We start from the raw sequence: 18,958 nt of genomic DNA, 5'->3' as shown, positions 1-18,958 counted from the left end.
TCCTTACAAAGTGCTTGAGCAGCCACATACAGATAAAGTATAGCAAAATATATTTACAATCTAGGGTTTAAAATCTTAATCTGCCTAAAAATATTTTAAAAACTACAGAGATAAAATTAGTGCTTTCTTTCAGCTTACCTGGGTGAACAGACCCTGCCCTCTAATGGGTTTTTTTTTTTTCTTTTTTCTGTGATTTCCTTAGATTAAAAAAAAAAAGATTTCTGTACAAGATGTAGTTACAAAAAAGGTATTTTTGAGGATACTTTCTTAAGTGTTAAGCACCCTGTTAGATGCTCATATATATATATCTGGGAACCAAGAAGGGCGAGCTGACTGTACCTCAAAAGTCTTGGCTTCAGCTGGATACAGGAACATGATTTGTTTCTTATGGATCACAGTCTGGAAACAAGTGATGCTGAGAAGTGGCCTCGCTGCCAGACGTGGTGTGGAGCGTGGTGAAGCCACCTGCCTTGTTCCCAGGGGGTGCAGCACTTACTTACACCTAATAACCAGTGATTTCTCTTCCTCCCAAAGCCTCTCCCCTGCAGGTCTGTCCAGCATCATGATTCTAAACCACCACCTCAGTGCTGCCCACTCCAGTGGTTCACATTTCTTCTTGTAATTTTATTCATTCAGAGTTTTGCATCCAGTTGAGTGCTGATTCTCACTGTCTTAGCCCTTGAACAGCAAACTCCTGGCTGGGATAAACCTGGGAGAGGACATCTGCAATCAGCTCTGAGTGGTGCTGGAGCAAAAGGACCACACCAGATGCCAAAACCAGGTCTTGGGTTACACGTATGCACAGTGTCTGGTCTAAGCTATGTGTCAACTTTTGAGGTACAGTGTTTAGTGTTAAGGGGTTTAGAAAATATACACTGTTTTTTATCAAAAATATTTATACATTCTGATACAACATATTGCTTTTACCCTCAGGAACTGCCAATCTACGTTCTGGAGGTCAGTGGCCTATAGGTAACAAGTATTTTGTCCACTCTCAGTTCTATGTTGTTCGCTTGGCCACTGCGTAACATTAATGAAGTGGTATAATTAAATTACTTGCCTGGACATAAGAATACATTACAACTTCCAAATATACATGTTCACAGCATGTATACATTGAAAATCCTTATGGTTTCTAAAAGTGATATGATATTGTACAGCAGATAGAGGATGATCTAGGTGGTTAGATACAGACAGGTTAACTTAGCTGTCCACTCGGCGAGTGGAAAAGGCATGGGTTTGAGTACAGAAGTGGCTGGATGGGCTTGGGAAATGCATACATTTTGCTCTGTGGGTTTAGACTGAGCACCATCCTCCTCACATTCTTCAGATCAACCAGGGTTTTAAGCCATGCTTAAAGAGCTTGAAGGCAAAACTGTTTGGCAAGTGGCTTTGGTAAACTTTCCGGGTTTTTCTGGATTTCTTTGTTGTAATGGAAGCACTTACACTGTTATCTCAAAGGCAAGGTGTTTAACAGTTTTTCCTAATAAATACCATAGAAAATTTACAAAACAAGGCATATCTGTTCTCCATACCATTATTTTAAGAACACAAGATGAAGGTGTACATAGAAATGTGTAGTTTTATAGACTGCACACAATGTGTAACTGAAATCATTTGCCTTCTCCAGCTTAGAGCCATGTTGTGTGTGTCATTCAGGATCCCAAACTTCTATCTCGGTGTGGCTGAGCAGAGACCAGTGATCACCTAGCTCAGAGTCTGCTTTCCCCACTTAAGGCAGACACTTTAAAGAAGTGATGTGATCTGCTGTGAGAGAAGCGGTGCAGACCCCACGTGTCCCCATGTGTGGGAAGCTTAATACAGCTGGGTTCACCAACTCAAGAACTCCATAGACCTGCTTTCCAGTGCTCAGATAAAAAACAATATACAAAGAGGCCACTCTTCACAAGAGTGTCAGAACAGTACTTAAAAGGATCTTCATGTGATTTAAAAAAAAAAAAACCAAAAAACCAAGCTACAGGTGGCACAGAGAGCAATCGAGGGTCGGTATTCTTCTGAGAGAGGCATTCTTGTGAGCCAGTCAGCCGGGGTTTCACAGTGTCTAGAAGTTAACACCAATCAGCAATGTAATCAAAATCTCTGAACATTTCCTGCTCTTCTTCTGAAAGTATCCTGGGTTCACGAGGTGGAGTGAGGATAGGTGCTTCGGAGGTAAATTCATCATCAAAATTGCTAACATCTTCTCGTCCTCTAATGGTGGGTACAAAAGGAGGCTTCACTTTCTTGGCCAGTAAAGCATTCCAATCTATTAGCTGTAAGATAAACCAGCTGCAGTTTAGTTTGCTCTCTCTACTCCTTTGTGTCCTTACAAACATTACTAGTCTGTACTCACCCTGAAGAAGTGATGCTTTTTCACATCCTCAGCATCTTTCTCTCCAGCTCCAAGCCGCCGCTCTGGATTTCTTCGTAGCAACTGACAAAACATGCACGATTTCAGTGCAGAAATTCAGGGCAAAGAGGAGGAACTAGGGAGGCTGAGAGCTACCGTGTAAAAGCCAACACCAGGATTGGATGGACAGTGACCCATAGAAAAGTCTTGGTCCTCAAAGGAAGTGGAAGACAACGCCTTAGCTGTACACAGCAAGAGGCAGCAGCCCAGCTAAGAGCAGACACAGACTGCACGTCTGTGGGACTGAGACTTGGTGCCTGAAGTGATCTGTGGGTCTGGTGTTCAGCAGAGAGTCAGAAGTGTGCTGGAGAGGATACAGGATTTACATGAACTAGTATTTCCTGCTTGGCTCAGAAGACTGCCTGCTCTGCTGTCTCCTGTGCTTTAACTTATATGCTGCAGCACCTTGCAGAATTGGGTGCTGGACTGATACTCAGTGTCAGACATTTATGTGGAGAGGCTGCTTCCAAAGGGTTTGAATCACCTCCAGTAAGTGCCTTTCTATCAACTGTGATAAGCTTCTACCTTGGACAGGTTCAAGCATCATCTTCAGATAAGCAGAGGTGTTGCACTAAGGAGCAGCACTGGTAATGATCATAATCAACATCAGCTGTTCTTTGTCAAGAAGGGGACTGCAGATGCCACATGCAGTGTTCCCTGCCCCAGTTGGAAGGAATCCAAAGAGATTTAGAAGTCTTTGAATTAAAATATTCATGTGACAATGTTAATCTACCAAACAGGTCAATGCAGCAGTGTTCTGCTAGGAAAAGAGAGCTGAAATTCTCTACTTAGATACAACTAGGAAACTGAGTTCAGGGAGAAAAGAGAACCTTTAGTGTTTTACTTTTTAAAGGGGAAAATCTTGATCCTGAATCAAGTGGAATGGCACTGACAGTTTTCATTTAGGGTGATGGGCAGCATGGCACAGCATAAATGGAGCAAGCCTGAAATTTACTTGTAGAATAAAATACCAGGCGTAGGTTCTTCAAGTATTTTGTTCCTGACCAAGGTAATTAATTTCCTTAATGTTGGAAACAGGATAAAAGGGGAATGCTTATGATGATGGTGTTCTTACCCGTCTCATTATAGAGATGGCCTCTGTAGACAGGAACCGTGGATATCTTACTTCATCATTTACAATACTGTCAAACACCTCCTCTTCATCATCTCCAGGGAAGGGAGACTATAATGCAAGTAATAAAACCCCATACTATTAACAGGCTTGAACATCACTTTCAATTGAAAAGACTTATATTCAGCTGCCAGTTTGGAATTAAGACACCCTGAAATGAAGTCTTCCTTTTCCCAGAAACAGATATGGTAGTTTTCAGTGAGGAAGAGAGAAAAGGCAAGTTGGCATTGTCCCTTAACTCCTACTGTAGGATTATGCTTTACAAATGTTCTTTTAGAAGCAGAAACACCTAAAAAGGGGATCTCTTTCAATCTGTGACACAAGATACATAGGGAATGTGGGAAGTATGGATCAGCTTTTCTTCAGGACAGCTGCCATCCACAAGTAACATGGTCCAGACTAATTTGCTTTTGTCGTATCTTTAGCATGTGGCAGCTCCAGGGTTTTCAAAGTGGCCTGACAGATGTAGGTGACACCCTAGAAGCTTTTTGTCTTCTAGCACATAAGCCATCCCTGCACTAACTGGGAGGTGCTAGACCAGAATGATATGAAAGGTAAGGCAGCATGCACAAGGTAAATAATTACTCAGAAGTAATTTATTTATACCAGCTCATTTACACAGAAGTGGGATGTTCTGTTTTAGTGCAGGTGTAATTCAAATGGTAAACAGCATTGTTTTGGACCAGCTACAACTCCTTCACTTCTACAACTGCTGATAATTGAAGCTCATGGTATGATCAATGTCTATAGCATTACAGCAGCTAGTATCAGGTAAGTAGCTGCTCAGTGTTTAATACTTCTTAAGGAAACACATTAAGATGCTCACTGTAAAAGCAGGGTATGCCCATACATACTGGCTATGCAAGTATTGATGCAACTGTGACACAATGCATGTTGGCAGGCCAGTATCTAGAGTTTTGTAACCTTTTTGACATATATTAATGACTCCATTGGATCTTACTAGAACTTACCTCACCCACTAGCATCTCATAGATAAGTACACCAAGACCCCACCAGTCTACAGCTCTTGTATAGGAAGTTTCTGTCAGCACCTCTGGAGCAAGAAATTCTGGTGTGCCACAGAACGTGCTTGTTCTGTCTCCAAATCCCATTCCTGAAAAGTTACAGTGAATGAAAAGCAAGCATTTGTGGAACTTGTTTGTAGCTGAAGTCACAGGAAATGTTTCAATACCTACTGCATTTAAGAAATTCCCTCTTAGGCTATCTAAAAGCTGAACATATGGAGCAGAAGCCATACAAATTGGAGAAGGAAATAAACCTTTCAAGATCCTCCCCCCGCAAGCAGGTTCGAGAAAGCCACTGCAATTTCAACTGCTGCCTCTATTTTATGTCTTATTTGAAAGGCAGTTGTCAGTAATGGAATGCTTGAACGTACCTTTCTATCATCTAGGCTTCCTTTTTGGGATAAATGTCACAATTTTAGCTAATAGTATACTTTGCATGTCATTTCCACACTCTTGGAGTTGCAACTTTTTCAGAGTTAAACAAATAGATAATGAATAGATAAAAAGAGCAAGGTATGGATTATATTGGTACTTCATTTCATTGTACAGTGTTAACCTGTTTAGAATGAGGAAAAACACTGCTTTTTCTGCTAACTTGTAAAATGCAGCAGTATGCATTATGAAGAAGCAGAGATATGATGAAGTAGGAATCAGAACAGGGGATGCACACAACTGAAAGAAGTCAGTAAAAAACCAGTGCTATGCTCAGATGCTCCTAGTATTTCCCTACTAAGGAACTTTCCCTTATCCCCACATTTGTACAGTCTATTTTTTTTTCCTTTGAGTGATGCAGGGTAAGGATTTGGCAGTCCAGAAGTCTCAAGGAATAGCCAAGAGGAAGACAGACTGCAGAATTCCCCTAGAAAGAAAACTTAAGGGCCAGTACCTTCTTTGCAAAGACCAAAGTCAGCAATTTTCACAAAGCCTTCTGTGTCCAGCAACAAGTTATCCAACTTCAAATCCCTAAATGAACATTTGAGAACAGAAATGCATCACTGACGTTCCTTCAGCACTATTCAGGATAGCCAGAATCCCTCTGTTGGGAACAGGTCAGTGACTACTTACCTATACACGATCTTGTGTTCATGTAAATACTGAAGTCCAAGAACCACACATGCAGCATAGAATCTGTTGAAATAGTTGAAGTGGGATTTTAGTCTTGCTTTTCAGAGTGCAAAGTCCATTATTATCCATCTTTTTTATTAACCATCCCCTAAAGATTACTGATTGGTTTTTCAAGTACAGATTACTTCTATACAAGGTCAGAGTTTTTAAAGCCAGATGGCAAAGATGCTTAAACTTGCAGCTTTCAAGCTGTAGTATGTCTGCTTGGCCTGGAGGATGAATTTTCTGTAGTACTCACTGCCAGGGCATTGAAGGATTTCCAATTTGGCTTATTATTTCTTTTTTTTAGCCTTGTCTGATATTTTAACTTCTCATTTTGCTTTTTTTATGTAATCTTTATTATTTTGTTAGAAAGCGTATTACAGACATTAAATATTTGTAATTTTTGAATTCAGTGTAGATTCAGGCACATTAAACCTGAATGTGTCATCTTCTAAAACAAACAGAATCTCTGACCCTTCTTAAACTTAAACAGTATTTACTGAAATGACCTGATGAAGAGGCACGTGGGGATTTTTCTTACCTACTGAACAAAACGCTCTTCACTTAATGCCACAAAAAGGGATGGATACTCACACTGCTCTGGGTTCCGAGAAGACATCAGTATGAATGTGCATCATCAGGTCCCCACCAGCAGCATATTCCATTACAAAGCAAACGTGATCTTTGGTTTGGAAACAAGCAAAAAGGTTCACCAGGAAGGGATGTCTTACACTATTCACAGTTTCAAATATTCGCTTTTCACACATCAAGCTGCAAACAGAAAGTCAGTACAAATTTAGAGCTTGAAACCACAGTTTTTCAGCTCTCAGAAACTGTTGGCAGTTGGTACTTTACATTTTTTCCTCTACTAGTCCTCTGGATGAGATAAGAACATTTTTTGTTTCAAGAGAGAGGTTTTAATACTTGCTCACGCATTAAGTTGATGCCAGGATTTCCACAAAGTCGCATTTGGCTTTCACCAATGAACAAGGAAACCTAGCAGTCCATGAAAACTGTATCCTGCCAATTCTCCTTCCAAATACATAAAGTGGAAAGCAATATTGATATTATAGACATCTAATTCCAGATTATTATCCTTAAGCCAATTGGTTGATTTGTAGCTTACTTAATGCAGTTACCTTTCTTCCTGCAAGATCAAATGAATATAATCACTAGTAAACAGTTGTAAAAGCACTTTCTTGCACTAAACCTAGATAGTTCAGTCACTGTCACTTTACTTCCAAGCAAAGAAAAAAATCAGAGTTTTGGGCAGAAAGTAGAGTATAAACAGGACTTAAGGGAAAATATGATGGACAAAGTGTGACAGTATGTCACAGGGTGAGAAATACTATCATAGGGTTTCCGCCAGTGAAGAAAACATAGTCATGGTCTTCCTGAAATGTGGCAGATTCTATAGAACAAGTAATTAGAATAAAAATTGCAAGAGACCCTACATGAGAAACAGGATCAGCTTCAAGTCACAGGCATGGTAAGAGGGGCACAAACAGCAATCAGTATTCCTGGGCTACAGTTCTCCCTCCTTGCCCCAGGAGAAAGACTGCATGTCTGCAGGAGCCAGGCAGACAGGGAGATGACAACGTGCTCTGCTCTTTCACTGAATTTAACTGCTGTTTGGAGAGCTCACAGTTGTGCTGCATGCAGAAAGAAAGCAGTTGATTTATGGAATCCATATTTTACAAACTGACCTGTCTACTTCATCACGAGCGACAATATCTCCTTTCTTTAAGGCTTTAATAGCAAACATCTCATTTGTGTTTTTGTACTCTGCCAACAGCACCTAAAACAGAAGGTAAGCCATTCATTTAAGAGCTATACCCAGTTTTGGATAAAGCCTTGACATTTGCTATTGCTTTTTGACATTTACCTTTCCGAAATGTCCTCTGCCCAGTACAGCACAACATCTGAAATCCTTCAGACTGAACTGAAATCTTTGTTGTGATCTATGTAAATTAAACAACAGTCAAAAATTATTTTGTTAACTTCAAGAAGTACTGTCCAGATCAACAGCAAACCCACTGCATTTTTACCTTCTGTCTTCAGGCTCTCGGGTGTTGGTGTATTTTATGTCTGAACGGGGAGCATCAGACTCGCAGATTATTTCAGGCTGGAGTTTTGGGACAATACTGTTTCTGCCATTTTCAAAATCAAAAGCTGTTACTTCATCCTGTGAAGAAAAACAAGGCTGAAAATTTAAAGCTGATTGTGAAGGCAGATGAATGCAGAAATTTTACTGGAGGCATATGAAATTCTTAACACATGAATTATCTAAGCTAAAATAGGAGACTTCAAGATGATACAGAGAAAGAAGCTGTAACGGAGTGGTGAAACCTACTGCTCCAGTCAGTCTGCTTTTTGTTAGTAGAACCATTTTTTTTCATGATTACTCTTAATGATTTGGGGCTTTTGTTATTTCTGTGGAGGAACCAATGACCTGGAGAGTTAAACACAGCAACCATGGAAACAGTTTGCCACCAAGAGTAATTGGAGCATTTTGTTGAGACAATTCTGTATGTGTAAGTTGAGGGAGCATATGCTGAAACATACGGGGAGAAATCCATCGTAAAGACACCAATATTGCAACCTTGTTAAACTGCACAGGCCAAAATACTTAGTTACTTGCCTGAGATGGCACATCAGGAGCCTTTATCTCAGAGGAAGACTCACATATTTCCCCAAGGGAAGATGCTCGGGGTGGAGCAGGTGGCGGCTCAGGCTCAAGTTCAAAGTCCAACTTGGCTACAGCAGAGTCACTGGCAAGGAAATAAATAACTCCTTAGTGTACAGCAAAGATGGTTTTACTGGCATGAAAACCAACTGAAAACTGCATGTTATGTAGGTTCCTCCTAAAAACAGATCTGTGCATGTGGATCTGTACAAAATGGATGTGCAAAATTAACACACTGAAAGGTCTGTAGTCTTGCAGAGTAAATAGATTTGACATCCATTACACACATTAGGGCATATAAGCATCTCCTCCTAACTCTTGCTCTTACAAAGTACTTAAAAGTAGATATCCCCTACCTGGCTGGCAGTGTTAGCTCAGGAATGTGTGCATCAACCACTGGCCCGGTAGCAGGCACTGATGCTTGAGGGCTGAAGGTGCCAGAGTGATTTACTGTAGGAATAGCTCTTCTCACCAGCCTTCCCCAAGTGGCAATATTAATATTCATTTGAGGAGCTCTGAGAAATGTTTTGCCTATGGATATTGTGAAAAAGAAAACAGAGTGCAAGTAATTTCCTTACTTATTACCAAAAGCTGTAATTAAAAACATAAATTCATATTAATTGGTTTATGAAGAATAAACTGAATTTGTCATATGCCTTATCGATTCCTAATTATTCACTGTTAACGCATAATAAGGAATTCTAACCCAAAACATTTCTAAATGCAATGCCACATCCTTGATTATCAACAGTGTTATTCACAGGTAAACATTAGATCTCTGCATAAAAGAGATCACAGATTCTTATCGTTTTGAAGCTTTACATGTTTATATTTAACAATCACCTTGCTGCTTTGAAAAGATTTTCTTCTGCCTCTGGAGCTTTGGTCTTCTTTCAATAACTGGATTAAAAAACGTAACCTGCAGTTCAAATAAGGGGTGTTAGAATTCAAGTTTCAGGACAAAATGCACTCTTAAAAGTCTGAGTTGTTTTTCTTTAACTATTCTGCAATATAGTATTTGTAAGTATGCTCACATGCTCGGAAGAAATATTCTTACCTCTGCAAAGAGAGTACCCTGGGGTTCAAGATAGAGACACATGCCATGCCGTTGGTTATCCAGGAAATCTTCCAACCTCAGAAACTTTACTGCACACAAAGATCTCCAGTCACGCCAATAAACAGAGATTTCCAACTCACGTGACTACGGCAGGAAACATATACACAGGAAATTACTTACTGGTGATTGTTCTGCAAGAGTTACCTCTGTGCAACTGTAAGATCTAGCAACTCAAGGGCCGAGATGCAGAGCTGTTACTTCAAAGGAGTGCCACTGCCACAGAAGTACCGTAAAACTTCTGTGACATGGCTTTACCAAAACATCCAAACTATCTGATACTGGAGTTTACTGATACATAAGGAGAAGTTGATGATCCTTATAAGAATTTAAGTACCAACTATCACAGGCTACAAAGATATTATGGCAGGTTAGAGGCAGAAAAGGTAACATTTCTAGGAGTGCCAGCCCAGTGTAATGCCTTAACCCCTGGGAGCTCATTCTGTTAAGGATGGGAATACTCACACATCTCAAATTTGAACATAACACAGCAACAGGAAAAGAAAACAGGCAGCATTAAATTAATGTAAGAGTTAAATGTGGCTGTCAGTGAAGTGAGAGCACGTTTTTACCCTGTCTAGTTCCAGTGTAAATTTCTGATCCCAGGACTGGTTGGAAATAGGCTTCCAGCTAGTTTGACCAACCACAGTGTTATCCAGCTTCAGTACAGCACAGACTTCATCTGTAAGTAAAGCACACAACCTCAGCTTAAATCTTTAAGAGGATTTTCCACAAACAAAAAATCTTCAGTAAAGTTTCCTTTAGAAATGTAATCTCATATTTAACTGGTTCTTGTGGGTATAATAGTGTGGTTGTGTTTCTGTTCCTTTTCTTTTTAAAACAGATGAAGAAACAGGCAAGTTTAAAGCTTCAAATCAATGTCGCATTTTACGTTACAGGACAGGGCATGCACATCGAAACATAAATGCATGACAATAAGAGAAGGAAGAGTATACTGAACTGGACAAGTCATCAGTTTTCAGAAGGTTTCTGCTGCTCCCACTTTTAATTTTACTGGTTCTGCCAATGAAGGATGTTCTGGCTTCATTTGGACTCCAACCAGGTAGCGTGATCGAGGTGGCTTTGGATCGGCCAGGGACGTTTTCCAAGATATCTTGGCACCCCATCAGCCTCACTTCCAGGGTACCTAGAACAAGACAGACAGGGATTTATCAGAGATTTCTGAGTAAACAAAGTGAATGACTAATGACTGATTTATGGCAATAGCTCACATTCTAATCCCCACAGGCTACAACAGAAATATCAGATGAAATTAAAAGACAGATCTAAGACAAATATACTGAAAATAAGCATTAAAAGTCAAACATGTGGAACTCAACCTCCTAGAAGGAGCACCAGTTCACCAAAATGACACAAAGTAAGTTTTTGTTCTGTCTCTCAGAAGTGTCTGTTTTCTTCACCTGAGAACCTAACTGCCTTGGGTTCAAGCTGTAAGCAATGCCACCTTCAAAGATGACAAATCTTTAGTTTCTTACCGAAATGATGGATCTTGCAGATGGGACAATAACAATTTTCCCATGAGTTTTATATAATCAATTAATATTGGATACGTTGCTTTGGTAACCAAAATTAACACATTGACTACTGAAACTATGCATTTGTTTCAGATGCACTCAGAAATCACATTTGTCTGCTGCATGCTAAAGGCAAATTTGAGTTAGTACATTACCTAAAAATCACTGAATTGTTCCAACTTGACTGAATTTAGATTTATAAAAGCTGAGACAAGAAGCTGCTCTTCACAGTTTCTTACATCTTTAACCAAATGAAGTTTAGAGGCTGCTGTTCTAATTTAAGAGTTTCCTCCAGCAGCACAGGACGGTAGGCTTACCTCATCCTGTACAAGATAGCATCTGTAAAACTGTGACACCATGCTACCAACAAAATTAACTATTAAAGTGGTGAAATCAGCCAGTTCATAATCATACTGTCACCAGAAATGTAGCTCCCAAATACACTGTTCTTCTGACAGCACATGTACTGAACTGTGAAACTTTAAAAGTACTCTTTTATAACAGAAACTTAAGTCAGACTTGAGCTAAAAATGGTCTGGCAACATTCTAGCCCACAGAACAGACATCAAGAAACCAGGCTGAGAAGAAATCCCATCCTACAGGGAACTAACAGCTGTAAGTGACCTCTAAGCATTAGGCTATGAAGATGAAGAGATGCTACTGGCTCCCGAAACAGGTTAAAAGGTAAAAGAATGCTTTACTCCCAACCTCCGTTTATGGGGTGAAATAAATAAATACAGAAATAAAAAGCAGAAAGGCTGTAATCTTATGTAAGGACAGAAGGATCTGTCGATGCACTTTAAAATGACATAGCACTGATCTATTTTTCACAAAGAGTTAGAGGCAAAACACAAAGACACCGTTCACTTAAATCCAGTTCCATACAAAAAGCTCTTTGTGTAGCCATTGTGAAAGTGAAACTGTGAAGAACTTCAGAAGCTTGTAGCTCTGGTTAGATAACTCCATTACAAATGGTTCATGTGCATCAGTAAATTACACTTAAAGAGGAATTATTTGTCACTATAACACACCTGACCCATGGTTATGTATTATGCTTTTTGCTCTTTGCTACGTGTCTCAGTGAACCAAAATGGAGGACAAGTAGACTCGCTCCATTTTCTTGTCATTGCAGCTCAGCAGAAGAGTTCCTCTTTTTGTTTATTTTAAATATAACCCCACAGCAGTTCAAAACTAGATTCTGGTTTCAGTTATACATGTATTAGGAGAGTAACATTTGAATTACAGATGGTTTCTGTAATAAACTCACTCCATTAACAGTTACATGTAAAATGTTTTAGGATACAAAACACCAAACCTATCTGTACCAGGAATTCTTACACGACCACTGATTAAATAAATTTAGTAAAGTAACATACTCCCAAGTAGTCAAAAGTATTTGTTTAGCAAATACTTTTAGCACAAATGTCACCTTCTAGAAAGCCAGTGTGGTCCAGTAGGTAAAACAGGGACAGGGAGAAAGCTGGGTGCCTGTCTCCAGCTCTGCCACTGCCTTGTTGTATGACCAGGGCAAGTCACTTAACCCTTCTGCACCTCAGTTTCCCCATTTGTAAGATGGGGATAATTTTACCCACCTTTTAAAGTTCTTGATAATCCAAAGATGAAAGGCATTAGGTAAACGCTAGTAGTACCATTCCACAGTGACCTAAGTTAAGGCCAGAACTTCACTTTTTCAATAGGAGTATTATAAAGTCAACAAATAAATCAAAGAAACTTATCTGCATTGTTTTGGTGCACAGACACTTGGAAATTCTAAATGCCTTTGTCTAGGAAAAGAACAACAATGAAACATGTCCAGAAAGAAGTAAAGTTGGCATGAAAGGCTTGTTTTAAACCATTGAATAAAGTAGGAAAACATGGTTCCATGAATCCTACCTGTTAAAGCTGCTGGTTTGGACAGTGTACTGTACTGGTTCTGAGTAGATATTACACTTTGACGAGGACTTAATGTGGGTGAAGAGACCAATGAAAGCTCCTCTATAATAATACTGCTTTTGGGATGGTTTTTAGGAAGTTCATTCAATCTCTGTTCCAGTGAATACTTCAAGAGGTCCAGCTTCTGGCTTGACTCATTAAATCTTGCTTGAGCCTTCTTAGAACAAAAAAAATTCATGAAATATTTCATATTTTTTTGGCCTTGAAAGAGCATTTTAAAATAAAAGTATCAGAAATTGTAATGACAAATTACTTCTGAAAGTGCCTTTCTGTCGGTGACCTTCCCAGATCCAAGTAATTTCATCACATTCTTTGCACCTTCTGCTACAGCATACTCTATCCTAAAGTGATGCCGTAATTCTTCCATTCGGAGTTCAAGAGGGCTTATCACAGGCTTTGCTGCAGAGATACAAACGAACACTCTTCAATGAAGACCATGCCCAGGTTGAATTCCTTTAATACTAACTCCTCCCCCATATAAATAGAGGGCAGAAAACAGAAAGAAAAAGGCGAAAAAAAAAAGGGAGATGCAGATTTGGTATTCGAAAGGAAAGTCTGAAGTACATCATAAAAGCAACAGTGAGCTTTTAAGTATCTACATTTGAAGGAAGAAATAACTCATCAGGGCCTCAATCCAGTAAACAGGCCCTCCTCCTGGAAGAGCTGTGATTGCTAGTGGATGTGAGAGAACATGTCTTCAGGGGAGTTAAGGGACAAAAGCCATCACTCAGCTGGCAAGAAGGAGGTTTTGAGACTTCCACGTTTCTGAATCATGCTCTGAGGATTTATCTTTCAAACTACCCTGCAGCTAAGTAGATCTTTGATTGCTTTCTGATAATCCTCCTGCTTCACATGAAATCCCAGGGAATCTGGCTTCTGCCAGCACAGAGAATGTAAGAGGTCCCATATGCTGCCTTCCCCAGTGGTTTGGGTTAACCATTGTAATGCCCACTCCTTATAGTGTTTAAAACAGAACTAGGAAGTTTCCTGGATGTATTTTCTATTTAAAGCTCTGAGAGTAGTAGGAACACTAAAAGATACCTGAAAGACCCTTCTAGCTGGAATACCTTTCTTTTTCTTTGGAACAAACAATATATGCAATACAGGGGCTAAGATGGGGCGTTAAAAAAATGCCAGAAGTGTGATAAAAGTGTAAACCCAACAAAAACCAATCCCTACCTCACACTCTCACATACACAAGCTTTTCACTATCTGGGGTATACCCAGGACCTGATCACAAGCTTTGTCACACAACTTCAATACTCAGAAATGCATATGAATAAAGTTCAGGACTTGGAGATGTACTGATATGTCCACAATTCTGTACTCCACTCATGCTATTATAGCTCAGGGCTACTTTTATTTCTTATTTGAAGATTTCCAAAGAAATGCAAGTTTAAAACTACTTCTGAAATGCAACATGAGTATTTCAAGACATTTTAAAACCAGGTTTTTTTTCGTTTAAAGTTGTTTACTACTCATCTAGCCTAAACACCCATAAAGACAGCCAAAATTCACCTCCATCTGTGCTCTCATTAGTAATAATAAGGTCAGTCTATTTCAGTATGAGAAGCAGGCTTCGCACCTGCGTCAGATTCTGGTTTTTAGGATAGTGAAAAGATTATGTGCTTTAATGAAAATTACTAGTTATTGTTAAGAGAAAAGCATGGTCTCCGATTATTTTTGGCTTACGCAAGCTTTGTCCAACATTCCTACTAGAAATTCATGGTAACACTGTTTGCATATGGGTTCATATCTACCTGGCATCCTGACATTGTTAGTGATTCATATTCCATTTCTATTTACTCACCATTATCAAAAGCCAATTCATTGGTCTGGACTGCCTGAAGAATCTGCATCCTTATAACTTCTATTTTCGTCTTGCTGTCCTGGAGCATCTGCTGAGCTGTGGCAAGAAGTTTCCGATCCTATTAAAACAAACAAGTTAACATCATAACCTCTTCATGGAACAAAGCACATTGAAAGCTTCAAAACTGACACACTTTAGGAACAAGAACTAAACATACGCACTTCATTTGGTATAGCAGACTGATACAACTAACCACATTAGGGTACTAGGGAAATTAAGGTAAGAAAAAGTTAGTTCTGGTTGATTAAAGACTATAAGCTACTCCCATGAAAACTATCTGTTTAAAGCTGAATAAAGGAGACACAATCTAGCAACATTACATGTGTAGATTAATGTTTTGTGAGCTGATACTAAAGAAAGGACAAGATATTATGTGCAAAATACCTTCACCTTACTAAGAAAGACTCAAATTTTATTGTATGATGAGAACTCTTCTAATAGACAAAATTGCTTTATTATCCATGTAAAAATCACTGTACTAATTCACTTGAGCTGATACTCAATTTTGACATTAGAAATAGGAAGTTAGCTTACATAGCACATTCTAAATAAGTCTGCTGTATGTTTTCCTGAACAAATCAAAGCTGAAGATTGTTTTGCATTAATAACTACATAATACATGAGGGTTAATTCCTCAGCTGTTTCATCAGCAACTTAAGAGTGCTGTACATTTCATCTAAATGAAGCTGACCAATTTAGAAGAGAACCTTTCTGAAAAGGAACTTTCAATCTAACTGATAATACCATTTTCTATCTTCCAGCTACTGAAGAACTGACTTACAATGCCTTATCAAATGGTTCTTGGCTGTGGAACTGTTGCATGTGCTTCTATAGCTGCTGCATGGCACTCTCTATATGTTCTGGGAATTACCAGGTAACTTAAAAGTGATCTGACTTGCAGTAAGAACAAAAAAAAGGGTATAAGAAAGTGTAAGGCAGTCTGTTTGTCCTGTCTGTGCAGTACCAATCAATCACAGTAATTAACAGTAGGCAGTGGAGATGAGCATCACACTAGTTATAGCCCAAAGGGTATTTTGGTTAACTCATTTTATGGCCACTCTATAACCTCATTAATAAGTTACTTTCCCGTGGACATGGTTTTACTTATAGTTTTAATTTTATAATGAAGTTATCAATTATTTAAGAAGTTAAAGAAATTCAGTTCTTCCCCTTACCACAATCACGACAAAGAACTGCAGCGTAGCACAGATAGTCAGAGCTGGAAGCACCAGCACCATGAAGTACAGTATGAGAAAAATCAGTATGCTGAGAAATTTACCTTCACAGAGCTCCTCTATGACCTTGCATCTAATATAGATGACAAGCAACTCTAGAATCCTGTGTTAAACCTTATCCATGCATCATTCCAATGTATAAATATGCTGTGTTTCTTGTCTGTATCTTCACTTTTATCTTATTTTTGATCTTGTTCCTCTTGATTGTCTCTCGTATCCTCTTACTGCAATGAATTTGCTTGCTCAGGGGCAGTATCAGCACTTCAATGTGTAGAATGGAGGCAATTCAGGACTATAGAGATATCCTTATGTTTTCAAGAGACAAAAATCCCCATCTCAAGAACCAAAATGGATGTGTTATACTCAGCAGCTCTTTTAGTGCTGGAGGCTGAATACAAAGCATTTCAAGGCATCTCCTGAGCATAGAAGAACTGACAGTGCCTGTAAAACTGATCTGCAAAGCTGTCGTGGGATCTTAGACAATCCACACCAGTCCAAGCAAAGATGATCAGTATCTCAGAAACACTGAAGTCTCCGAATAGGTTGAGCTGAATGTTACTGAAGCAAGTAGAGTAAGTACAGAGGGAAAACCTTCCGAGATGATGGGTTTAGTGCTATTAACAGACTGTTTTCTCAGTTTTAGGAAACAAATGATGACCTCCCTCCATTAAATTTAGGCCTGAAAATAATACAACATATTTGAAAGTAGATCATCTAGGACACTTGAATAAAAGGCCATGACAGAGTTTAACATGTTTAAAAGGTCCTGTGACTACCTTTTAAAGAACTCTGCATTACCAGGGTTGGATTCACATTGGGAATTTCCTGCCCCTTTGCCCACCTCATCCAGACACTTGAGTTGCTTCAAGCTTTCTTTTTAAAACATAATCACCATGCTCAAGCCTACAGTTTAAGCCTGCCAAATTAACTCACTGCTGAGTATTAAGAACATGAGAGAATGAATACGTACCATTTCCATCCTGTTTGTCGAAGCAGCTGGCAATGCTTTTTTGTGTTTTCCAGCTTGCTCTTCCCAGCCCAGTTACTATATACACCCAGTCTGGTAGGCTGATTTAAGCATTTACCAATTGCAAATACAAGATTCAATCACCAATTTTAATTACATGCCTCAATCCTAAAGCAAACCAGAATTTACCCTTTTTACTTAGTCTGATCAAAGCCTGCCTACAATGTCTACTATTACAGCCTGAGTGGTTAGTTAAGGTTTTTCAGGCTGTTATAAGGTTACTTGCAGAGGGTTTATTAGGCACATAACTCATGTATGTCTTTTGATCCAGTTGGGTCAGCTGGTTATTATTTTTAAGTGCACCTGATATTAAGTGCATGGCCCCAGAGGATGCAGACTCCAGGGTTTCCAGCAGCTAAGGGACTGTGGTGCGTGGACAGCATTCCCAGGTCCTTAGTCATAAGGTGCACTCCAGATATTTTTCCATCTGCCCCAGGCTAGTAGGGTACAGGTCACTTTCAGATAAGGCTACAGAGTACCAGCTGGTTCCACAGAGGTGCTGCTGGCTGGGACAGAATAAGCCTGATGACACCTATGGTCCCACCTGGTCTAACCTCATTTTTCTGGGAGTGAGCAGCATTCACTGTCATTTTTCCAATGTCTGAGTCTCGCAGTAGGCAGATACACAGCGATCTGCCCATCCCAAGCAGAAATTCACTCAAACACACCAACACTTTCTGGTTACTATCAATTGTAAGGGGTAGCAATGCAGTTGACAGATGTCTGCTCTTCAAGTCAAACACTTCTTTCCAGCGTGTTCACTGACCTAGCTAGGTGTTGCTCCCTCAGCCAAGAACTTAAAGCATTTCAATGTTATTTACTACTCTCTGGACACAGAAACATCTAACCAAGCTACTACACACTGTTAGATCTCAGCTTGTGTTTCCCCTTAGTTTGGAAATTCATCTCCTTAATGATTTAGTAAAAGTTAGCAGAAAGAACAGGTAATGTGTAACTAACGAAGGGTGAAGGAGCAGTTAAGTAGAGGATCCCCTTTTTTTCTATTTGAGAACCATACTTACAAAACACACGTTGGGGGATGAGAGGGTGTTGGTTTCTGGCTTGGTTTGGTTTTGTTTGTTGTTTTTGGGGGTTGTGTGTGGTTTTTCCCCCATATGAAAGGTTAGGCTTGTCTTGCAGTTGAATTAAGGGATTCTTAAGAGTATGCTGAATTTTACTACATAGTTTGGACTATGCAATAAGTCAAACCCATTTAGGGGTTAACACTTCTCCCTGCCTCCTTCAAAAGCTTCTAGTGCTACTGAGAAAGAGAGCAAGTGAGCATGTGTTTAAAATTCAGATCTAGAAATAAGAGTGATTTTATTTTTACTCTCTTGATGCTACCAGATGCTATCACACTTCCATAAAAAAAGTACAGTGTATATACACACACGTCTAAATGTATCTTATGTGCATACATAGTAATGCAGATTTTAACAACTTGATCAGAATACTATACACATCTTAGCAAAACAAATACTTGGTGTAACTCTTTTTACTGCCAACTGCTAGTCAATGACCACCTCAGAAGCACACTGGCAATTCTGGGTAATAATTCTGCGTAGTTATCATGCACATTACAACTTTAAACTGATGGGTTTTGTTTGTTTGAGGTTTTTGTTTAGTGGAGGTACCAGTCAGTGGCACAGCAAGCTTTGCTGCTCAGTGAATCGCACCCGGTGAAAGATTACTAGATGTACTAAATTTAGTAAGCCGGATTTGTTATTTATGTTGAACTGCATGTGGACACATTGATCAAACAATCACTTAAGTGGGTATCAAACCACAACAAAAAAAAAAGGGGATAGGAATTTGTAGCAGGTTTGAGATAGCCATTTAACAACAAATATACCCCAAAGTACTG

General features: G+C 39.3%; 1 protein-coding gene across 1 annotated transcript; it reads right to left on the bottom strand.

The window, feature by feature from the left end:
• Positions 1-1,639: 1,639 nt before the first annotated feature.
• Positions 1,640-14,884, bottom strand: PKN2 (protein kinase N2). The gene is made up of 19 exons (XM_010014615.1): positions 14,773-14,884; positions 13,216-13,361; positions 12,903-13,116; positions 10,436-10,621; positions 10,047-10,156; positions 9,418-9,561; positions 9,204-9,279; positions 8,717-8,891; positions 8,316-8,445; positions 7,723-7,859; positions 7,560-7,635; positions 7,381-7,472; positions 6,269-6,445; positions 5,633-5,695; positions 5,454-5,530; positions 4,514-4,656; positions 3,486-3,593; positions 2,354-2,434; positions 1,640-2,273 (listed from the first exon to the last, which is right to left on the bottom strand). Exons 1-19 carry the CDS (start codon positions 14,858-14,860, stop codon positions 2,070-2,072), a joined length of 2,427 nt encoding a protein of 808 aa, XP_010012917.1. The 5' UTR covers positions 14,861-14,884; the 3' UTR covers positions 1,640-2,069.
• Positions 14,885-18,958: the final 4,074 nt, after the last annotated feature.

The sequence above is a fragment of the Nestor notabilis genome, unplaced genomic scaffold (assembly GCF_000696875.1).
Source record: "Nestor notabilis isolate BGI_N333 unplaced genomic scaffold, ASM69687v1 scaffold4995, whole genome shotgun sequence".
Lineage (NCBI taxonomy): Eukaryota > Metazoa > Chordata > Aves > Psittaciformes > Psittacidae > Nestor > Nestor notabilis.
Note: the sequence above shows the minus strand (reverse complement) of the source record. Positions and strands in the feature narration are given on the sequence as shown.

What these genes read in the sequence shown, in the direction of transcription:
- PKN2 (XM_010014615.1), bottom strand. Translation starts at nt 14,860, where the DNA reads ATGCTCCAGGACAGCAAGACGAAAATAGAAGTTATAAGGATGCAGATT. An exon ending in TTACACTGGAACTAGACAGG is followed by an intron (nt 9,562 to 10,046) that starts GTAAAAACGTGC and finishes TTCCTGCCGTAG; the next exon opens with TCACGTGAGTTGGAAATCTC. An exon ending in GAGCTAACACTGCCAGCCAG is followed by an intron (nt 8,446 to 8,716) that starts GTAGGGGATATC and finishes TTTCCTTGCCAG; the next exon opens with TGACTCTGCTGTAGCCAAGT.